At 38.6% G+C, this 18,141-nt stretch overlaps 1 protein-coding gene across 2 annotated transcripts in view; it reads right to left on the bottom strand.

The window, feature by feature from the left end:
• Positions 1 to 9,022: 9,022 nt before the first annotated feature.
• The window catches only part of PGM2L1 (phosphoglucomutase 2 like 1), a 69,756-nt gene continuing 60,637 nt past the window's right edge, over positions 9,023 to 18,141 (bottom strand). For both annotated transcript variants that reach the window (XM_036929784.2, XM_057507222.1), the window contains exons 13-14: positions 16,277 to 16,410; positions 9,023 to 14,581 (exon numbers count right to left, since the gene is read on the bottom strand). In XM_036929784.2, coding sequence (XP_036785679.2) covers positions 14,479 to 14,581; positions 16,277 to 16,410 — 237 coding nt within the window. In that variant the 3' untranslated portion in view covers positions 9,023 to 14,478. The remainder of the gene's footprint in view (positions 14,582 to 16,276; positions 16,411 to 18,141) is intronic.

Below are 18,141 nucleotides of genomic sequence, written 5' to 3'. Positions count from 1 at the left end.
GGCCTCCGAGCTCCCTGCCACCCAGGGGATTAGTGTGCCCAGAGATCCCCGGATTCTCTACCTCTGGATTAAGTGTCCCACCCTGCCCCTTTAAGACTTCCAAAAAGCACCCGCCAAAACACAATGACCACAAAAAAAAAAAATTTTTTTTAATTAAAAAAATAAAAAATAAAAATAAAAATAAAAAATGGCTGTTCGTTTTTCTTTATTCTCCACTGCCAGCCTCAGGCATCTGTTCACCGGTCTTGCTGCCCTGTTTCCCTAGTATTGGGGTCCCTATCCCTTTAAGACTTCCAAAAAGCGCTCGCCAAAACAAAACAGAAAAAAAAAATGGCCGTTCGCTTTTCTTATGTCCTCCAGCGCCAAGCCTCCAGTGCCTGCTCACTGTTCTTGCTGCCCTGTTTTCCCAGTATCGAGGGCCCTGCACTCTGGCCCGGATGGCTGGGGCTGGGTGTTCAGGAGTCCTGGGCTCCGTCTCCCTCCCGCTCTGCCTGCTCTTCTCCTGCCGGGAGCTGGGGGGAGGGGCGCTAGGGGCCCGCGGGGCCGGGGCTTGTATCTTACCCCCTTTACGAGGCACTGGTTTCTCGCAGGTGTGGATGTGGTCTGGATGTTGTCCTGTGTCTTCTGGTCTTTATTCTAGGAAGAGTTGTCTTTGTTATATTTTCATAGATATATGTGGTTTTGGGAGGAGATTTCTGCTGCTCTACTCACGCCGCCATCTTGGCTCAAATCTCCCATATGTTCTTTTAACAGTAGATTGTCTATAGTCGCATGATTTTGGAGCACTGCAACTTGCACTTCTCCTAATTCTTGGTTGAGTTCCAACAGTATAGATTCAGTCAAATTTGTTGTTTTGCTGTATGCACAGGCCAGCTTAGATATCTCCTTCATTCCAATGGCAAGTCCAGGAACTGGTGGGATGAATGCGCTACAACTACAACAGCACCAGGATCTTTGTTGAAGTTTTTTGATGATCATCTTCTGGAATGAGTCTTCCAGAGGATGTTGATGTTGTAAGTTCTTCTTCATATCATATCTTAATTCGTTTTCTGAGTAGCCAAATTAGGCTTTGATCCTCTGTATAAACACAAACAAACCCTTTGCCCACACTTTGATATGACCTTTATACCATTGTGAAGAACCTATTGGAGATCACCACACAGGAACTGCTTTTTTTTTTAAGAGAAAGGAATATTATCAGAAAAATGTACTTCCATAGCTGATCATCTGACACTCTTTAAAAGATCAAAATTAAGGATATGTGAAGTGTGCATTAATCGTTGATTTGCAGTTAGTTTTATCCTATCAGGGAGTAATCCCCCTTTTCTTTCTCTTTTTTTTTTGTTATCATTAATCTACAATTACATGAAGAATATTATGTTTACTAGGCTCTCCCCTATACCAAGTCCCCCCCACAAACCCCATTACAGTCACTGTCCGTCAGCATAGCAAAATGTTGTAGAATCACTACTTGTCTTCTCTGTGTTGCATAGCCCTCCCCTTTCTCCCACCCCCCACATTATACATGCTAATCATAATACCCCCTTTCTTCTTCCCCCACCTTATCCCTCCCTACCCACCCATCCTCCCCAGTCACACTTTTTAAATGAGTTGTACATGTGAAAATACCACAGCCTGGACTAAAAGGGACTGAAATAATTCAAATTGCTACTCAGCCACCAACAGGGCCACCTCTTCAGAAGGAGCCAAGGAAGGTGATGGATAAGGAAGGATGGTCCAGAGAGTGGAGCCAAGAAACCACAGAGATCCGTGGACTAGGGAGCCACTCCCAGGAAGCAGAATCTAGAACTGAGCAAGAAGTACTTCCTATCATGGGATAGACGACCTGACAATCTTTGTCTAGGAATCCAGAATCGCTCTGATTAAGGAAAATTATGTGCCTCTCATTTTTCTCCTTGAATGTCTACTGAGGTTATCCTGCCTCTCTGTCTCATTGCATAGTAGGTGTGTGAGAGAGGCAAATAACTTTTTTTTTTTAATTCATAGGTGTCAAGATCAGCAAGAACAATATTTATCAAGTCACGTAAAAATCTGATGTAGATGATGCAGGTGACAAGATCCTAGACTCAGAGCCTGATGACATATTCCAAGAGACTTCTGGTGGTTCTCGAATGGAAAAGTGAGCATATTTTGCCTGTTGGGGGAATGTGAATAACCATGGTGAGAGAGTAAACTATGGTAGAGTACAAAATTAGCCACAATCCTTCCATCCTCTCTGAATCCACACTCTTTGAGTTGTGACTTTGCAGCTCCTCCCAAAATATGGAGACTATTTCTCCTTCCCTTAAATCTGAACAGGCCTTGTGACATTTTTGGCCAATGGAATGCAGCAGAGGCATGGCACAAATACTACGCCTAAGCCTCAAGATGACTCACATGTTTCAGCTTTTTCCCGAAATCCTGTACTGCCAGCTATGTGAACAAACCTGAGTGAGATTGCTAGAAGACAAGAACCCACATGGAGCAGAAATGGACCATCCCAGCAGAGGCTCTCCATCACCCAGACAATTTGGCAGCTGACCTCAATCCATAAATGAATGTACACATGACCAGAGGAGCAATTCAACTGAGCTCAATGCGAATTATTGGCTTTGTGAGCTATATAAATACTTGTTGTTTTAAACCCTGGAGTCCTTGAGGGTAGTTTGTTATTCAGCAAAAGCTAACCAATTAAAAGAAATTGAAGCAACCTGGGAGTGAAGGCAGGGAATTGGATTATGTAGGGGTTTAAAAGGAAAGAATAATATATGAGACAAATGAGAAATAGTAATGACATTTGTTGTTCTAGGCATAGGGTTCATGATTATTTTTTGTGCCTTGCTATCCAATTGCCTGTATTTATGTTGAAGTTTTTATGGTAAAAAATAAGCTTAAATTGTAACTTTCAGTTTAAAATAAAAAGGGTACATGTTGCAGTTCCAAAAGGCTAAGGCCCTCTCTTCTCTCCACACTTTCTCTAATTTAGGTGATCATATTGGTTTCCATGGCTTTAAATATGTTGATAATTTCCAAATTTAGATCTCTAGCTTAGACATCTCTTCTGAGCTCAATTCATATTTCCAATTCCCTATATTTCATCTGACTTGGATGTCTCTCAGGGGTCTCAAATATAACATGTTCAAAATTGATCATTTCCTCTTTCTATCTGTGTTAGGCTGTTTCTTAGATGGCTACCATGACCCCCACCTCTTGGGTGATACCCCCATACTGTACCAAGATTGATCTGAGTGACAATAGAATTTTGCAGAAACGACAGTGTGTGACTTCTGAGGCTAAGTCTTGAAGATACCATTGCTTGTGCCTTGCTTTCTTTGGTCACTCACTTTGGAGGATGCCAGCTGCCTTGTGAAGACACTCAACCAGCCGTGTGGAGAGGCCCAGGTGCTGAGGAACTGAGGCCTCTTGCCAACAGCCATGCAAGTGAGGTGTCTGGGAAGCTGATCCTCCAGCCCTAGTCAAACCATCAGATAACTGCAGCTGACATCTTGAAATCTCAGAGACCTTGAACCAGAGCCACCAGGTAAGCAGCACCCATATTCCTAATCCATAGAAACTGCTGGGGCTTCCAGGCTCACATATGTGGCTGTGGCAAGAGGCCTCAGTTCCTCACCACATGAGCTTCTCCATGGGGCTGCTCATGACATGGCAGCTGGCTTAACCCAGAGCAAATGACTTGAGAAGGGGTGACCAATATGGAAGCCACAGTGTCTTTTATAGCTTAATCTTGGAAGTGGCATACCATCACTTCTGCAAGACAGGAATCACTGGGGCCCTCTTGGAAGCTGACTATCACACTGCTCAAGGTCTCATAATTAGTGATTGGTAGAAAGGGGAGATTTGAAACTAGGTACTCTGACATGAGAACTCTGAAATATGTTCTTAATTACTACAGGGTAGAGAAGGAAAAAGGGGGATGAGTTTTATATATATGTTATATGATAAAACTCCACAACAGAATTCAGTTGACAACTACAGCTGGATCTCAAATCCTAGTGGGGCTAAAGTTATTGGAGGGGAAAGCAAGGCTCAGTGGGGAAATCACAAGACAGCCTAACTTTGAAAACTGGAAAATAGAGGATGGGTTCCCAGTATCCCCAAATTTCTAATGAGTCAATCTCCCCAGATCAGCTGAATAAATGGATATCAATTGACCAGACAAGTTCCAGAACCCTTGCTGCCATCCCAGCCAGCCTTAGAACCAGGCATTGTTCCCAGGTGGGGCTACACCATGGTCAGGGCTAGACAGATCTGAATGGCGCGACCAAACTCCCAGAACTCCAGGCTGGCTCCACTGCCCTAGTGATCATATGACTCCATATTTTATTCAGTTTTAATAAAAAAAAGATCCTCACCTCCATCCTATTGTATTATGAAGGGGTTTTCATGCATTAGAAAGTAAAAATTGGCAGCACCAGGTACTTAACTCAGTGAGTGGGTAGGGAAGGGGGAGAAAAGAAATGATGACTCACTAAGACAGTCCATAGGGGAGAAGAAGCAAGATTGGAGGCATCAATGGGGATAGTCAGGGGTGAGAAAAATAAAGCTTAGGCCTGGACAATTAAAGTTTGAAGTGTCATAGGATATCCAGGTACAGATAACCTGAAAACCATTAGATGTATGGCTCTGAAGCTTGGAAAGAAGGTCTGGCCTAAAAACATAGACCAGATGGAGGTCATCAGCTTCAAAATAATAGAACTTTGGGCATTTCACCCAGAAAGAGTGTGTAAAACTGCAAGTGCCATTGGCTGGGATCAGAAACCTATCAGCCAACCTCCCCAAGATGCTTCTTCCTACTTTCTTCTGTCTCCTACAACTATAAACTCTTCCCTCTTTTCTTTGCCTGGCAAACACCTGCTCTTTCTTTAAGGCTCCACTCTAGACCCAGCCTTTCTTATTTTTTTACTTTTATTTTTATTTATTTTATTAAGGTATTATTGATATACACTCTTATGAAGGTTTCACATGAAAAACAATGTGGTTACTACATTCACCCATATTATTGAGTCCCCCCCCATCCCCCATTGCAGTCACTGTCCATCAGCGTAGTAAGATGCCACAGTCACTACTTCTCTTCTCTGTGTTACACTGTCTTCCCCGTGATTCCCCCACACCATGTGCACTAATCATGATACCCCACAATCCCCTTCTCCCTCCCTCCCCACCACCCTCCCACACGCCTCCCCTTTGGTAACCACTAGTCCCTTCTTGGAGTCTGTGAATCTGCTGCTGTTTTGTTCCTTCAGTTTTGCTTCGTTGTTATACTCCACAAATTAGGGAAATCATTTTGTATTTGTCCTTCTCCGCCTGGCTTATTTCACTGAGCATAATACCCTCTAGCTCCATCCATGTTGTTGCAAATGGTAGGATTTGTTTCTTTCTTATGGCTGAATAGTATTCCATTGTGTATATGTACCACCTCTTCTTTATCCATTCATCTACTGATGGACACTTAGGTTGCTTACATATTTTGACTATTGTATAGACCCAGCCATTCTTTAGAGCCCCTCATGGACACTGCTAGGTTGCCCCCTACTCCTGTGCTCTATTATAGCAATTCTATTGCATTGTAATTGTTTTTTGTCTTCTTAAAAGTAGGAGTTACATTTTATCAACTATTTATTTACCAATTTGCTCCTAAGAGGTTAGTAAATATTTACACTGAAGGAGTCAGGAGACCTGAGTATTAGTCCCAGGTTTGCCAATGACTTGTTCCGTGACACTTTTTCTCTCTGGACCTTAGTTTTCTCCTGAATAGAAGTAAGGAGGACTACTTTTGGCTGAAGACTAGGATTCACAGAATGAATTTTAATCGGCCATCCTCAGGTTATGGGGGAGAAAGCAGCAGATTGGAAATAAGATGATTTGGGTTCTGCAGAAATCCACTCTGTGGACTCAAGTAAATCCTGGACCCGACCCTCAGGCTTCCCTGACTCGAAGAAAGATGCTTTTATTGACTTTGGGTTCCTTCCAGAGTAAAGGTTCTGGGTTTTATTTCATGGAATATGGATCCATGTCCATCAGGAGAAAGCATGCTCATGTGGGAATGTTGAACAACTCGAAAAACTCTGATCCAGCTGCTGTTTTTTTTCTGTGCTTGTCCTCTTTCCACCTATGAATAAACCTCCTCTACTCTTTCCTCACTCAAACTTTTCAACTCAAGGTTGTTTTCCCTTTAGCTTATTATGACTTTGCTGCAGCCAGTCTTCCTGGAAGCCTACTAGCAAATCTGAAGTCTCCTGTGACCCACCAGCTCATATGTTTCCCTTGCTTTGAGTTTAAGTTATTCATAAACCATGTGTTCCCGCTCCCCTTTGCATATTCAGACACTTGCTTTTAAACACTCAGCTCAAATGCCAATTCGGTTAACTTTAGCTGCACCTTTTTTTTTTCCCTTGAGGGCTCATTATCTGCCCACTCGGTGCTAAGCACGGGGGTCCTGCAGTGAGTCAGCCAATGCCAGCCCTTGGGGAGCTCTCGATGGACTGGGGGAGTTCACTACACAATCAGATCGCTTTCTCCTGGCATGGGAAATGCTGTAACAGCGATTGGCACAGGGAGCTGTGCCCTACAGGCAGTACAGAGTAGGGCCCCTGCCTAGCTTGGTTGGTGGGGTGGGGTGGAGGGACACCCAGGAAAAGCTTTTTGGAAGGGATGCTGCTTGAGTTGAGGGTTAAAGGAAGACCTGTTTGCCGAGTGAAGCAGTGTCAGGGCATATGCTGCAGGCAGAGTGCCCCCCTTGTTGTGTCTGTTGTGCGACCCCCATGTCAGTAGGAAAAAAATGGTTTTCTATTCTGGGCTCATACCACCATTTCTAGGGTATTTTATTCTGGATCCAGCTCTTTGAAAACTGCCCATAAGGTGATCAGGAAGGTGAGGGGAACCTAAAACTGGTTGTACAGGAAAGAATAGTTGAATTATGCATATTTAGACTGAGGGGAAAGGACTGAGTGAAAGGGAAATGGAATTTTGTATAACACCGAGTTTCCGAGTGCAACCAAAGGGTAGAAGCTATAGGTTCAGCTGATTTCAGCTGAACACAAGAAAGAACTATCGGCCTTTCTTTAAATGAGAATAACCTATCTTGACAAGTTGTCACTGGAGAGGTTCAAATATCTGTCCCCATTTGTAGTCATCTTGTAGAAAATTATGAGCTGGATTAGGTGACCTTTAAGGTTCTTTCCAGTGGTGGATTCCTTCCTACCACCTCCCTCGCCCCATGTCTTGAAGCCTTTTGGTGACTCTCGTTACGCAGATGGCATAGCACGTAGGACCTCCCCGCCTCTCTACTCACAACATGGCAGTACCAATCCAGCTGCTTCTCTGCACATTCAGGCTGTTCTCTGCCTCTTCCTTTGCTTAGCTTTTACTTTCTCTCCAATTCTCTGCTCCTGGCACTGTAACGAGCATTTGTCCTTCTGTCTGCACCATAATTTCCAATGGGCCAATTAACTCTCTCCCACAGTGTTTTGATGGCAGAGTCAGCAGTGGCCTGCCTCCCACTGAGGGGGTCAACTCAGAAAGAAGCTGAGGGGGCTTCCCTTACCAGTGGAGATTCAGCTAGGAGGCAGGCATGTGACAAAAGTCCAGCCCACTAGGCCTTCTCTCCAGTTTGAATGTAAAGACATCAAGGAATAGAAAGTGATCTGGTGGTGAGGGGCAAGTGGGAACAGTATCCTGAACAGGCCGCTTCAGCAGTAACATGGTTGCTGCGTCTTCTTTCCTACCTTTTGGCCTTCTGGAGTGCCCTTAGTACCTACATATTATAAGGTAAATAAACATCTATAAAATGGGTGCAGAGGGATAAAGCTCAAAGACTTAAAGCAAATTTCATGCAAGGTTGGATCATTTCATGATTAGAACCAGAGAAAAGAGAGGAAAATGAACATAAACAGCAGAATGGTCACATCACTATCAAAGATGAGGTGCTATTTTAGGGAGGACAGGGAATACAAAATTTTTATTATAATCTCTCCTCCAAGATATCTCCATTTATATACACTCAACTCTTCTGCTTTGGGGATGAGAGCAGTTGGAGTATTATTTCAGGTTGAGTTAGCTTCCTGGTCCCTGTTTAGGTGGGTCTCAGGCCAATGGTCCTGCCCTTGCCCTCAGAGACAATTACATTTCAAGAACCTGTCATTCACATATTTAGTGGCAGGAGAAATCAAAGATGACTTGGAGGTTTCAAATCAGGAGGATACAGGGCAAGAAGAAAATGCTGAGCTCAAGATTTCAGCAGGACGTGGGTAGAGGTGACCCAGGGGCAGTAAGAAGTAGGTGTTGCTTGGATAAGACATTGATTAATGTGTTTAAAAATCTCTGATACCAGTAATATTACTATTGTGTACTTCCCATCACATGCAATTCTGTGCATTTGCAGAATCAAGCATTTGGCATTTTTTTTTGTAGGCAGAAAATTTATTGGGTACCTACTATGTACCACTGTTCTAGGCAATGGTAAGGTATGAAAAAGCTACCCTCATAGAGACTATGGAGACAGATACTACTTAGATTTATGTGTTTACTTGTTTATGTGCTGTGAACAATAAAATAGGTGAAGGGGTGAGGATGGGGTTAGCATGGCTCTCAGAATATTCAATGTAGAAGGTGATAAAATGACATTTTAGAATGCTACTCTCACTCATCTGGCCTTTAGCCATGGCCACACTGTATCACAGGTATATAGTTAGTACTTAGTACTTTGAGAGATTTTCCAACCTTTAACTATGTTATGTAGCTGATACTAACATGGGCAGACAAATGAGGTTGACTGAAGGAGAAAAAGGAAAAAAAAACTTTTAATACTAGCTCTTTCTTCTAGGACTTCTGATGAAACAATCAAGAAATATTTACTGAGTAATGAGCTAGAATATTCACACTTAGGCTCCAAGTAGATTCTACAATATACCATGCATATTATTTCAACAACATGTTCAGTTTGAAAGTGAACCATAAACTGCACCATATCTAACATAATAAAAACTACACAGAAACTCATGCCTATGAAGGGACCTGTTTATTATGGATAATACTTCATTTAGCTAAAACCACAAGAAATCCACACACAAATACTTAAAGTGCAAATTCTCACAGGCAATATTTATGATACACCCTGGCTTTTTTTTTTAGGGAAAAATGACAAGGTGTTGACAGAAACTATTAAAACAAGGGCACAATTTTGAACTACTGCTACACAGTCAGAAAAATAATTCACTCTTAACTGCATTTATCAGACATATTTAATTATAAATACAAAGAGTTTATTTTAGTCTATAACAGGAAGGCCTCACCATATATAGATACAGACTCTTGCTTGAGTGGCTCTTCTAAGATACATGATGAATCGTAACACTGGACAAAAATATACCAAATAGTATCAAATTAGTTGTGGCTCACTTGGAAGGTAGCACTATTAGGTTCTACATGTCACTTATACTAGTAATAATTAGTCTACATAGACATTTTCTTAGCCTTCGTGGCTAACATCTTGTTTTGAGTGTAGATACTAGATGTTATATATAATTTCCAATAGGAATATGCTTTGCTCTGTCCAAAGAAACTGAGTATTTGAGAGTGTGCATGCTTAACATTTACTTATTATAAATTTCAGTAATTAGAATTGTTTTACAAATAGAATTAGAAAATTAATGTTTTTGATTGTTTCTTAAACTATTTGCCTCTTTAAAATAAAATCCCTTACTTCCTATTGTCATCAAATAAGAACTCTATAATGGTACTGTACTGGGTGGTGTGGATATGAAAAATAATAAACTATGATCCCTGCTCTCAGGGTGCAGACAGTCAGGTGCTTCATTTTAGTCAAGGAAGGCCAATGAATTAAAGAGAACACACTGGGCAACACCTCTGACTGTATTATAAGGTTCAGTACATATAACTTTTCAAGGTTAGTTTAATTTGGCATTAATGCTTTCAAAGTTCAGCTTCTAAGGGGCAGAGAATATCCTAGATGCGTCCTACACTAGGGTGTGTGTGTGTATGTACCACAAAGGGATATGCAGCAATTGAAAGGAGCTGGAGGAGAAAATTGAGAGGCCATATGATAAACAGTGGGCTCCTGTCTGGCAGCACCACTTACCATGATGATTGAAGGAATTATTTTATATTAAAAGTTTTATTATGGAGAATGCAAAGTTCACTCACATTTTTAAGACACAACATGAAATGTCATGAGTGGTACGCTGCTTCTGATTTTGCTCTCAGGCTCCTTCCCCTACACAGTCATGCTCCTTTGCTTTAGGATTATACTGGTGGAAAACTTTGAGAAGCAAACTCGAGATATGTTATTTTGCCCTTACCTTGGTCACTTACTCATTTTTGTATGTTCTCTTCTTTTAGCTATGTTGCCTTGAACTAACAAAGAGAAAAGATGGCTTAATGAATGTTAACAATGTGGTGAATATTTTAAAGTAACCAATAGCAAATGCTAACTTTGTTTCCAACTAGAACTAAGTCAAGCTGTATAAAGAGTAGCTAAAGTCATGCTATATAAATAGTCAGACAATGAGAGATTCTCTCTCTTCTTTCCACTTAGACTTCTCATGGCTTATGGTAAGATGCTGTGAGTGATAAATGTGTAAAAAGATGTCCTCAAATCTTGTGCTTTCGGATGCCCAAAGTACAAGGAAACCTGAAATAAAATGCTAGATCAAACTGACAATTCATTTTGGTTAGTATGATGCCCATCAGTTTCTAGAGCAATCTCAGAAAACAAGTGAACTATAAAAGGCCATAATAAATTAACATGTAGTATACAGACAGACCAAAAAGGTTATGCAATAATAGATTAAAATTACTTCTTACAATGTCTTATTCTCACAATAACAACAAAACAACCAGAAGTCGATAGACAGTTTATGAATAAGTTTAAAGCATTCTGAATGAATACAGTTCAGATTTCTTATCAGTGAGGTAACAAGGGCAATAGCTTTTCACAGTAACAAAATGTCGAAGGGAACCTAGGAAAAGAGGGAGGTAGAGAGAAAGAGACAAAAGCATAAAATAAATTCATCCAAGAAGAATTTGGATTTTTCAAGCATCACAAACATCAGTGGAAAACATTTGAAAGAAATAATAGCAGCAGTTCATAGAACAATTTCTTCATTAAACTCCAGCTAATATCTTTGTTACATCACTTCTAGAAGCAACCTGCTTAATAGGAAGCATATTTCCTATATGAAGATATTCCAAAGTCTCCAACCTCTTACAACTTCTCTGTTTGCTGAAGTTACTATGTCCAAATAACAACACTTCATATTTAAAACAAAATCCTCAAATGTCCTCTAATGCCATACATTCTTTAAGATGAACAAAATTATGTTCAAGTCTCACTTAACTTGCCGGCTTAAGTTAAAAATAACATCCAAGCAGGTCTTCATGCACTGAATAGACTGCACTCATGCATCTACTACTCAACATACACAAAAACTACCTTGTGGGCTTAATTTTTTAGATATGGAGTAAAACTCAAATACTACTTTCAGTGCTCTTTATGACATCATCTTTGTTCCAACCTGAGTTTTAAAAAAAAGTACTGGAAGGAACCTTAAAAAGCTAGTTAATATATCTCTCATATTTAAAACTTTCATTTTATTTTTTAAAAGTGATCCTTATTCCCTTTTTCCATCCTTGCTGGAGATGAATAACAGCTCATCATACTCCTTCAATAAAAGACTCAATCAACCTATTAAACTATCTCAATATTTTTCTTCCCTCCAAAGTTAAATGCTTAATTCTTTGAACTTTTTCTCAGAGGTCTTATTTTCTAATCTGTATTTTATCCCTTTTTATTTCTGCTATATCTTTCCCTCCTCGGTTCCCATATGATCCTAAAAGATAGTAACATCCCAGCAGGAAATGAATCAGTCTGAGGGGTGCTTTCCTCACCTCCTAAAACTTGTCCCCTTTTTGGTAGTCAGTAGTAAAGAAAAACAAAAGGTTCAGTCTGCTCATCATAACAACAAACACACACAAGTAAGCAACTTGCCCACAGCCAGCTTATTCCCTGCTTTTAAGGTGAAAATTGTGCCCTTCACAAGAAGCATTTCGTATGCTGTCTTAGGAACCTTCCCATTGTTTCTTTCTACTATTTATTTCCAATGTATGCTTTGATCTTGCCCCACTAACTCCTTCCTTTTCCTGTAAGTTCTGGAAAAATCCCAGTTTTGATCTATACACTCAGTGAGAATGAATACATTTCCATGACATTATTCATAAAGAAAAAGAAACAATGTGAAGAGCCCAGGCTGAGACTACTGGCCAGAGCTTCTGTCTCTCCTGGTTGGCTTGGGTTACTGAATTTATCCTTGTTAGGCAAATATACACCCACTGTGTCAATCTCATGTTAAATATCACAGTCTTACAGACTTGAGAGCTTGGCTAGAATCAAATAATTCCCTCAATTTTCATACTTCAGGAACATTTGTAAAATTTTGTTAACTTTTACTTTGGATTTTTTCATTTTTTTGAAATTAGAATCCAAGCTTTAATAACTCTTCACCTTGATTAAGATGATTTGAATATTGCATTATATTAAAGCACTCAAAACTATTCTCTTCATCATAGAATGACAATCATGACATGGCTTTAGTGATTAGGAATTGGGCTAGTGCATCATTTTAGCTCCACTTTGTTCTTCAGTCACTGAAACACAGACGATAACAATAAATACACATATTTATATATAGCATTGTTCATACCATTTTGAAGAATATAGGCCATTTCCTAAATTACAATCTACATTCCTAAAAGCAAATAAAGCAAAAAATTCAACACATTTCTTTTTCAGTGCAAAGCCTTTGAAAACAAACTCATTCAGAAATATGGTGCTCTACATTTAGCTAGCTATTATCTAGAGTCATACAAGATCCAGCCATAAGAAAGTAAAGAAGGAACAAATTAACAATAGTGGCAATACAATAATTTGAAAATTATATTTGGATTATATGGGTTCAACCAAATGTTAGCTGATAGCTACTACTAGCCAAACCATGATTTAATATATATATATAATAATCAGTTCAAATTTTATATTATTATTTTAGGAAATAAATTCTGTACTATCAGTTATCTCCCATAGGCAATTTGTTTAGTATAATTATATCCAAGGGCTTGCTTGTCATTGTTACACCTTAGCTGTAGCACATGTATTTAAGAATTCTGTGAGCTATATAGGACAGGATATACTTTAAGAAGATAGCACTTGTCTACTAAGTCTTTTTTTAGAAAACTGCGGAATCAACCAAAAAAAGTGACATTCCAATTTTTTTTTTCCTGATCAGAAGTTCTACAGAAGCCAGAAAGATGTTAGGATAAAACTGGACTTCAGTTTTTAGAACACGTAGTTTTAGTGTTTCATAACACATAAAATCTGGATGTTTTATTTCTTAGTCAAATTAGCATTACTTCATCTGGTAAAGAAATAAATCTACTTATAAAAATGTTTCAAAAGTAAGACTTTTAAATAAATTCAGAGCTCCTTTCTCAGTTCAGATTTTTTTCTTTACTTAAAGGCTGTTATAACTGACTCTTAATTCTAACATGAAGATCCTTAACAGTTACTTTGAGCCTGCTTTTATTAAGATTTTTATTTACATTCGTAAGATTTTAAAATCAGCAAACCTATTTGATATAGAGGGAAGCACCTATATAGTTTGGAAGATTTTTCCTTAATTGTCTGAAAATTAACTGATTAAATTATAATCAATGCAGGAACACTGTTTTCAATTCATACCATACCTTGAGAAAGGCACTGAGAAATTTGACAAGAACAAAGCCACTAGGAGTGTTGCCACGATTGTTTTCTATCCAGTAAACATTGGGATTTTAAGTTCATACAACACACTGACACTGTACCAAAAACACCTGAAAAACAGAGGCACTGAAAACACGTACTGTAACATCTATTCTAAGCTAGAAATCCTAAATACCCTATTTCAAACACTCTAATTTGCAAGTTAATAGCTGAGATGTCATAACGACACTTTCCCACAGTATTCTGGGAGCAGTGCCTCTCTTTTCTTGCCAATTTTATGGATTAAGTTTCTGAACTCTACAGTTACATAACATTTATCTGTCTTAGTTTAAAACCATGCTATACACAATTACAAGAATATGGAATTAAGCTTAATCATCCTTTAATAAGAAAACTCACTTTTGTATTGTTTTGTCTCTGTTAAAGGAAGAACAATGTGTTATCGTGGTACTTTTGATGTAATGACTTTTGTTCAAGATTATGAAAAAATTGAGTCATTTCTTTCAGGCCACTTCATTTCAAATTTTTACAGTTTAGTCAGTGAACCAAAAAGAAACAAAATAGAAGGAGAAAGATACTTGTCAAGTTAAGGAAGAGAGAGAAGGCTAATATGAGTTCAGTGCATGGAGTTCTTGGTTGTTCTGATCCATATGCCATATGCCTGTGCAAAGATGAACTGGTGAACACTAAACAGAACGCCAGATCAATCCATTTTTATTGGGCTCAAGAAAATTCTCAATCAAAGCTGCAATGAGTTTCTTCAATTCCTCTTGTAGTAAGGCAGTGTCACTGCAGAAAAAGATCAAGAGTTTAAAATTCCTTATTTTCATAGTCTTAAATTTTGTTTAAATTGTTATATAATTTTTTTAAGAGTATATATACTTGATGGGATGATTAAACAACTGGTAAACAAAAGAGAAAATACTTCATGTAAAACAAAATGAAAGAAGACCAAAGCGGGGGAAAATATCACACACAAAGAAAACACCATTTTCACAAACTAAAGTTGAACTGCATTAAAAGGAGTTCCTTGGAACACAGTACATGGGTGGTTTATAGGGTATCTAAAGATTTCTCCCATGGCAGGTAATTGAATGGTTTAAAACACCAATACCAGGTATCAAGATAAAATGGCTTCTAAAAGACTTTGAAGAATACCCAGGATAGATACTGTGGGATAATATGGCATTATTTCAGGTAGCAGAGGGAGATGTGACTAAAAGAATGAGATGTTTAAAAATAAATACATACTTACAAGTATGCCCTTTTCAAAGTCATCACCTGAAGAGTTGCTGTTGTCCAAAACATTTCTAGGAAATCTTCTTTTGAACTGCTTTCACATTTATTTTTCAAGCCCACATCAAACCACTTTTTATTACTAATCATCCTTCGCTTCCAACCAAATATAGCATTACACAATTTGGCTTACTTTAAACTCTTCTAAATGACTTCAGAAGGACTTTTTTCCCCCAAAAGGAAATAAAATCTACTCTTAAATGCAAAGATTTGGGGAAATACAAAATAATATGCCTTGGGCTCTGAAGGCCATTCCAAAAAATCTCCTTCCCAAAAATCTACTGATCAGTGACATCATAGGAGGTGCTACTTTTAACAAGTTTAAATAGCCTCTGAATGGGTTTATTAAAGTCAAGTTAATTTAGTCACAATTCTTAAAGGGACAAAAATTGGACAAACTAAAATCATATTAGATATAAAAAATAAATACTTGGCAATAAATAATTTGTGATCACTTTGTTATGCTCACCAAATAACAGTTCAAGTTCAGAGAGCCTTCCCAGGAATATGAATTCAATAAATTAAATTTAAATTTTAAAATTCAATTCCCAAATGATGTAGCTGTTTTGGAGAACAGGCTGGCAGTTCCTTACAGGTTAAACACAGAACTACCATATGATCCACAATTCCAATCCCACATATATACCCAAGAGAAATTAAAATGTGTGTCCACTCAAAAACTTGTACACATAAACTTTTGTTCCACATTATTCATAATAGCCGAAATGTGGAAATAACCCAAATGTCCATCACCTGATAAATGGACAAAAAATGTGGCATATCCATACAATGGAATATTATTTGGCCATGAAACAAACTTTTAAAAAAGGAATTGAGCACAGATACATGCTACAACATGGATGAATCTTGGAAACATTATGCTAAGTTACAGATGCCAGTCACAAAAGACCACATATTGTATGATTCCATTTATATGAAATGTCCAGAATAAGAAAATACATAATAATAGTAGATCTGAGGTTGCCTAGGGCTGGGAGGAAGGGGAATAGGAAGTAACTGCTAATGAGTAGGGGTGATAAAAATGATCTAAAATTGATGGTCATGATGTTTGCAAAACTGAATATACTAAAAACCATTGACTTATACACTTTAAATGGGTGAACTGTATGGTATGCAAACTGCATCTCAATAAAGTTTTACATACATATTTAAACAGTCAATTCTCACCTCTGCTCAGGGGATGCACACATCTCTGCATAATACTTGATCTTCGGTTCTGTCCCGCTTGTCCGAAGAGTAGCAACACAACCATTTTGAAAAGTAAATGTAATCATTTGGCTGTTCTTACTCACAGGCAGCACCTATGCACAATTTTAACAACAGCTTAATTACACTTGGTACCTTCTTCATTTTCAGGAGGTATAAAATACCTTCCACTTTTATGAGGTATCTAAAGTAGTCAAATTCATAGAAGCAGAAAGTAGAAGGGTGGTTGCCAAGGGCTGGGGGGAAGGGGAAAATGGGGAGTTGCTTAAACAGTATATAAAGTTTCAGTTTAGCAAGATGAAAAAGTTCTGGAGATCTGCTGCATAACAATGTAAATATGGTTAACACACTGAACTGCATGCTTAAAAATCGCTAAGCTGGGGAATTTTATGTTATGTATTTATTACCACAATTAAAAATTAAAAATATATTTTAAAAAGAATTATAAAACACAAAAGAAGGTTACATACATAGTAACTCATAAATATGCCATTTGCTGAACATTTATAATAGTATAGGCTTTGGGTCACATACAGGATCTCTGGACCTCAGCAATAATCCTGCAAAGTAAATACTACGACCAATTTGCAGACAAGGCGCAAAGTAAGTAAACGACCTGCTCAAATGCAGAGCAAGAAGCAGAAACCAGCTCTATCTGTCCAAACTGCCTCTAAATTTGCAAAGTGCTTTACAATTTTAAAGCACTTTCACAGTTTATCAATAATCTCCAAAGCAGAGTGCACATATCCTAGGGAGAGGCAAAATAATCCACTGTGGTGCCAAAAATTTTCAATATTTTTAACCTAAAAATTAAAAACAGAAATGAAGCTTTACTAACATTGAATACATGGATTAACATTGGTACTCTTCCTAGTCCACAGATCAGTCTGTGATGGCATCTTGAGGGAACTGTGGGGGTTGACTAGGACAGAGGGGTTGACAGGGTGCTCTCCCTTAGGTGTCCTGAGCCTGGTGCTCTCCTTGAGGCCCCTCTCTCTGTCAGTGGTGCCACCATATACTTGTTTAAGAAAGAGACCTTCCTCCCCTCTTTCACTCACAGACCATCAACAAGCAAGTCTATCCTACTTAACTTTGTCCAATTTTCTCCATCACTACTGCTACTATATTAAATTTGGTTTCCTGTCATTTCTCTCTTCCTCATCACCCCTTGTTTCTCTTACATCTGGGTGATTCCTACTCATATTCTAGAACTCAGCTCACAAAAGTTCCTAGAGAGCCTTCCATGAGCCCCCAAATCTGCATTTAGTGTCCTTCCTATGCTCTTTTATGGTAACCTATGCACCCCCCAGTAGCACTTATCATTTTGTAAGGTAATCGCTGTTCACCTGTCCATTTCCCCACTAGATGCTTGAGGGCAGAAACAGTGCAGTTGTCATTACTGTATCCCCAGTATACCTGTAGCACAGAAGTGCTTGGATAAATGCCTGCTTAACACACAGATGAATGTCAACCTGAAGAATAAAGAATTCAGGAAGTCTGACATTTACTATGCGACCTTGGGGGATTAACAATATTTATACCACCTTCCTTACAAAAATGTTGTTAAGCATTAGTGGAAAACAGATAGAAAAGCACTTTGAATAATGAATATCATAAATCTTAAAGGGAGTTTGAGAGAAAAAAGAATCACATCAGCAAGTACTCTAAGCACAGCAACATAAGAGAAATAAAAGGCAAAAGTTTACTTCTTTTTCAAGTAGTTTACAAAGAAAAATAGATACATACATTCACATACACAGACTACCAACAACTGGGAACCAAAATTTGTTGACACAAAGGGAACATGGGTAGCATTCTACATAAGA

This window comes from Manis pentadactyla, chromosome 9 (genome assembly GCF_030020395.1).
Source record: "Manis pentadactyla isolate mManPen7 chromosome 9, mManPen7.hap1, whole genome shotgun sequence".
NCBI classification, from domain to species: Eukaryota; Metazoa; Chordata; class Mammalia; order Pholidota; family Manidae; genus Manis; species Manis pentadactyla.
Note: the sequence above shows the minus strand (reverse complement) of the source record. Positions and strands in the feature narration are given on the sequence as shown.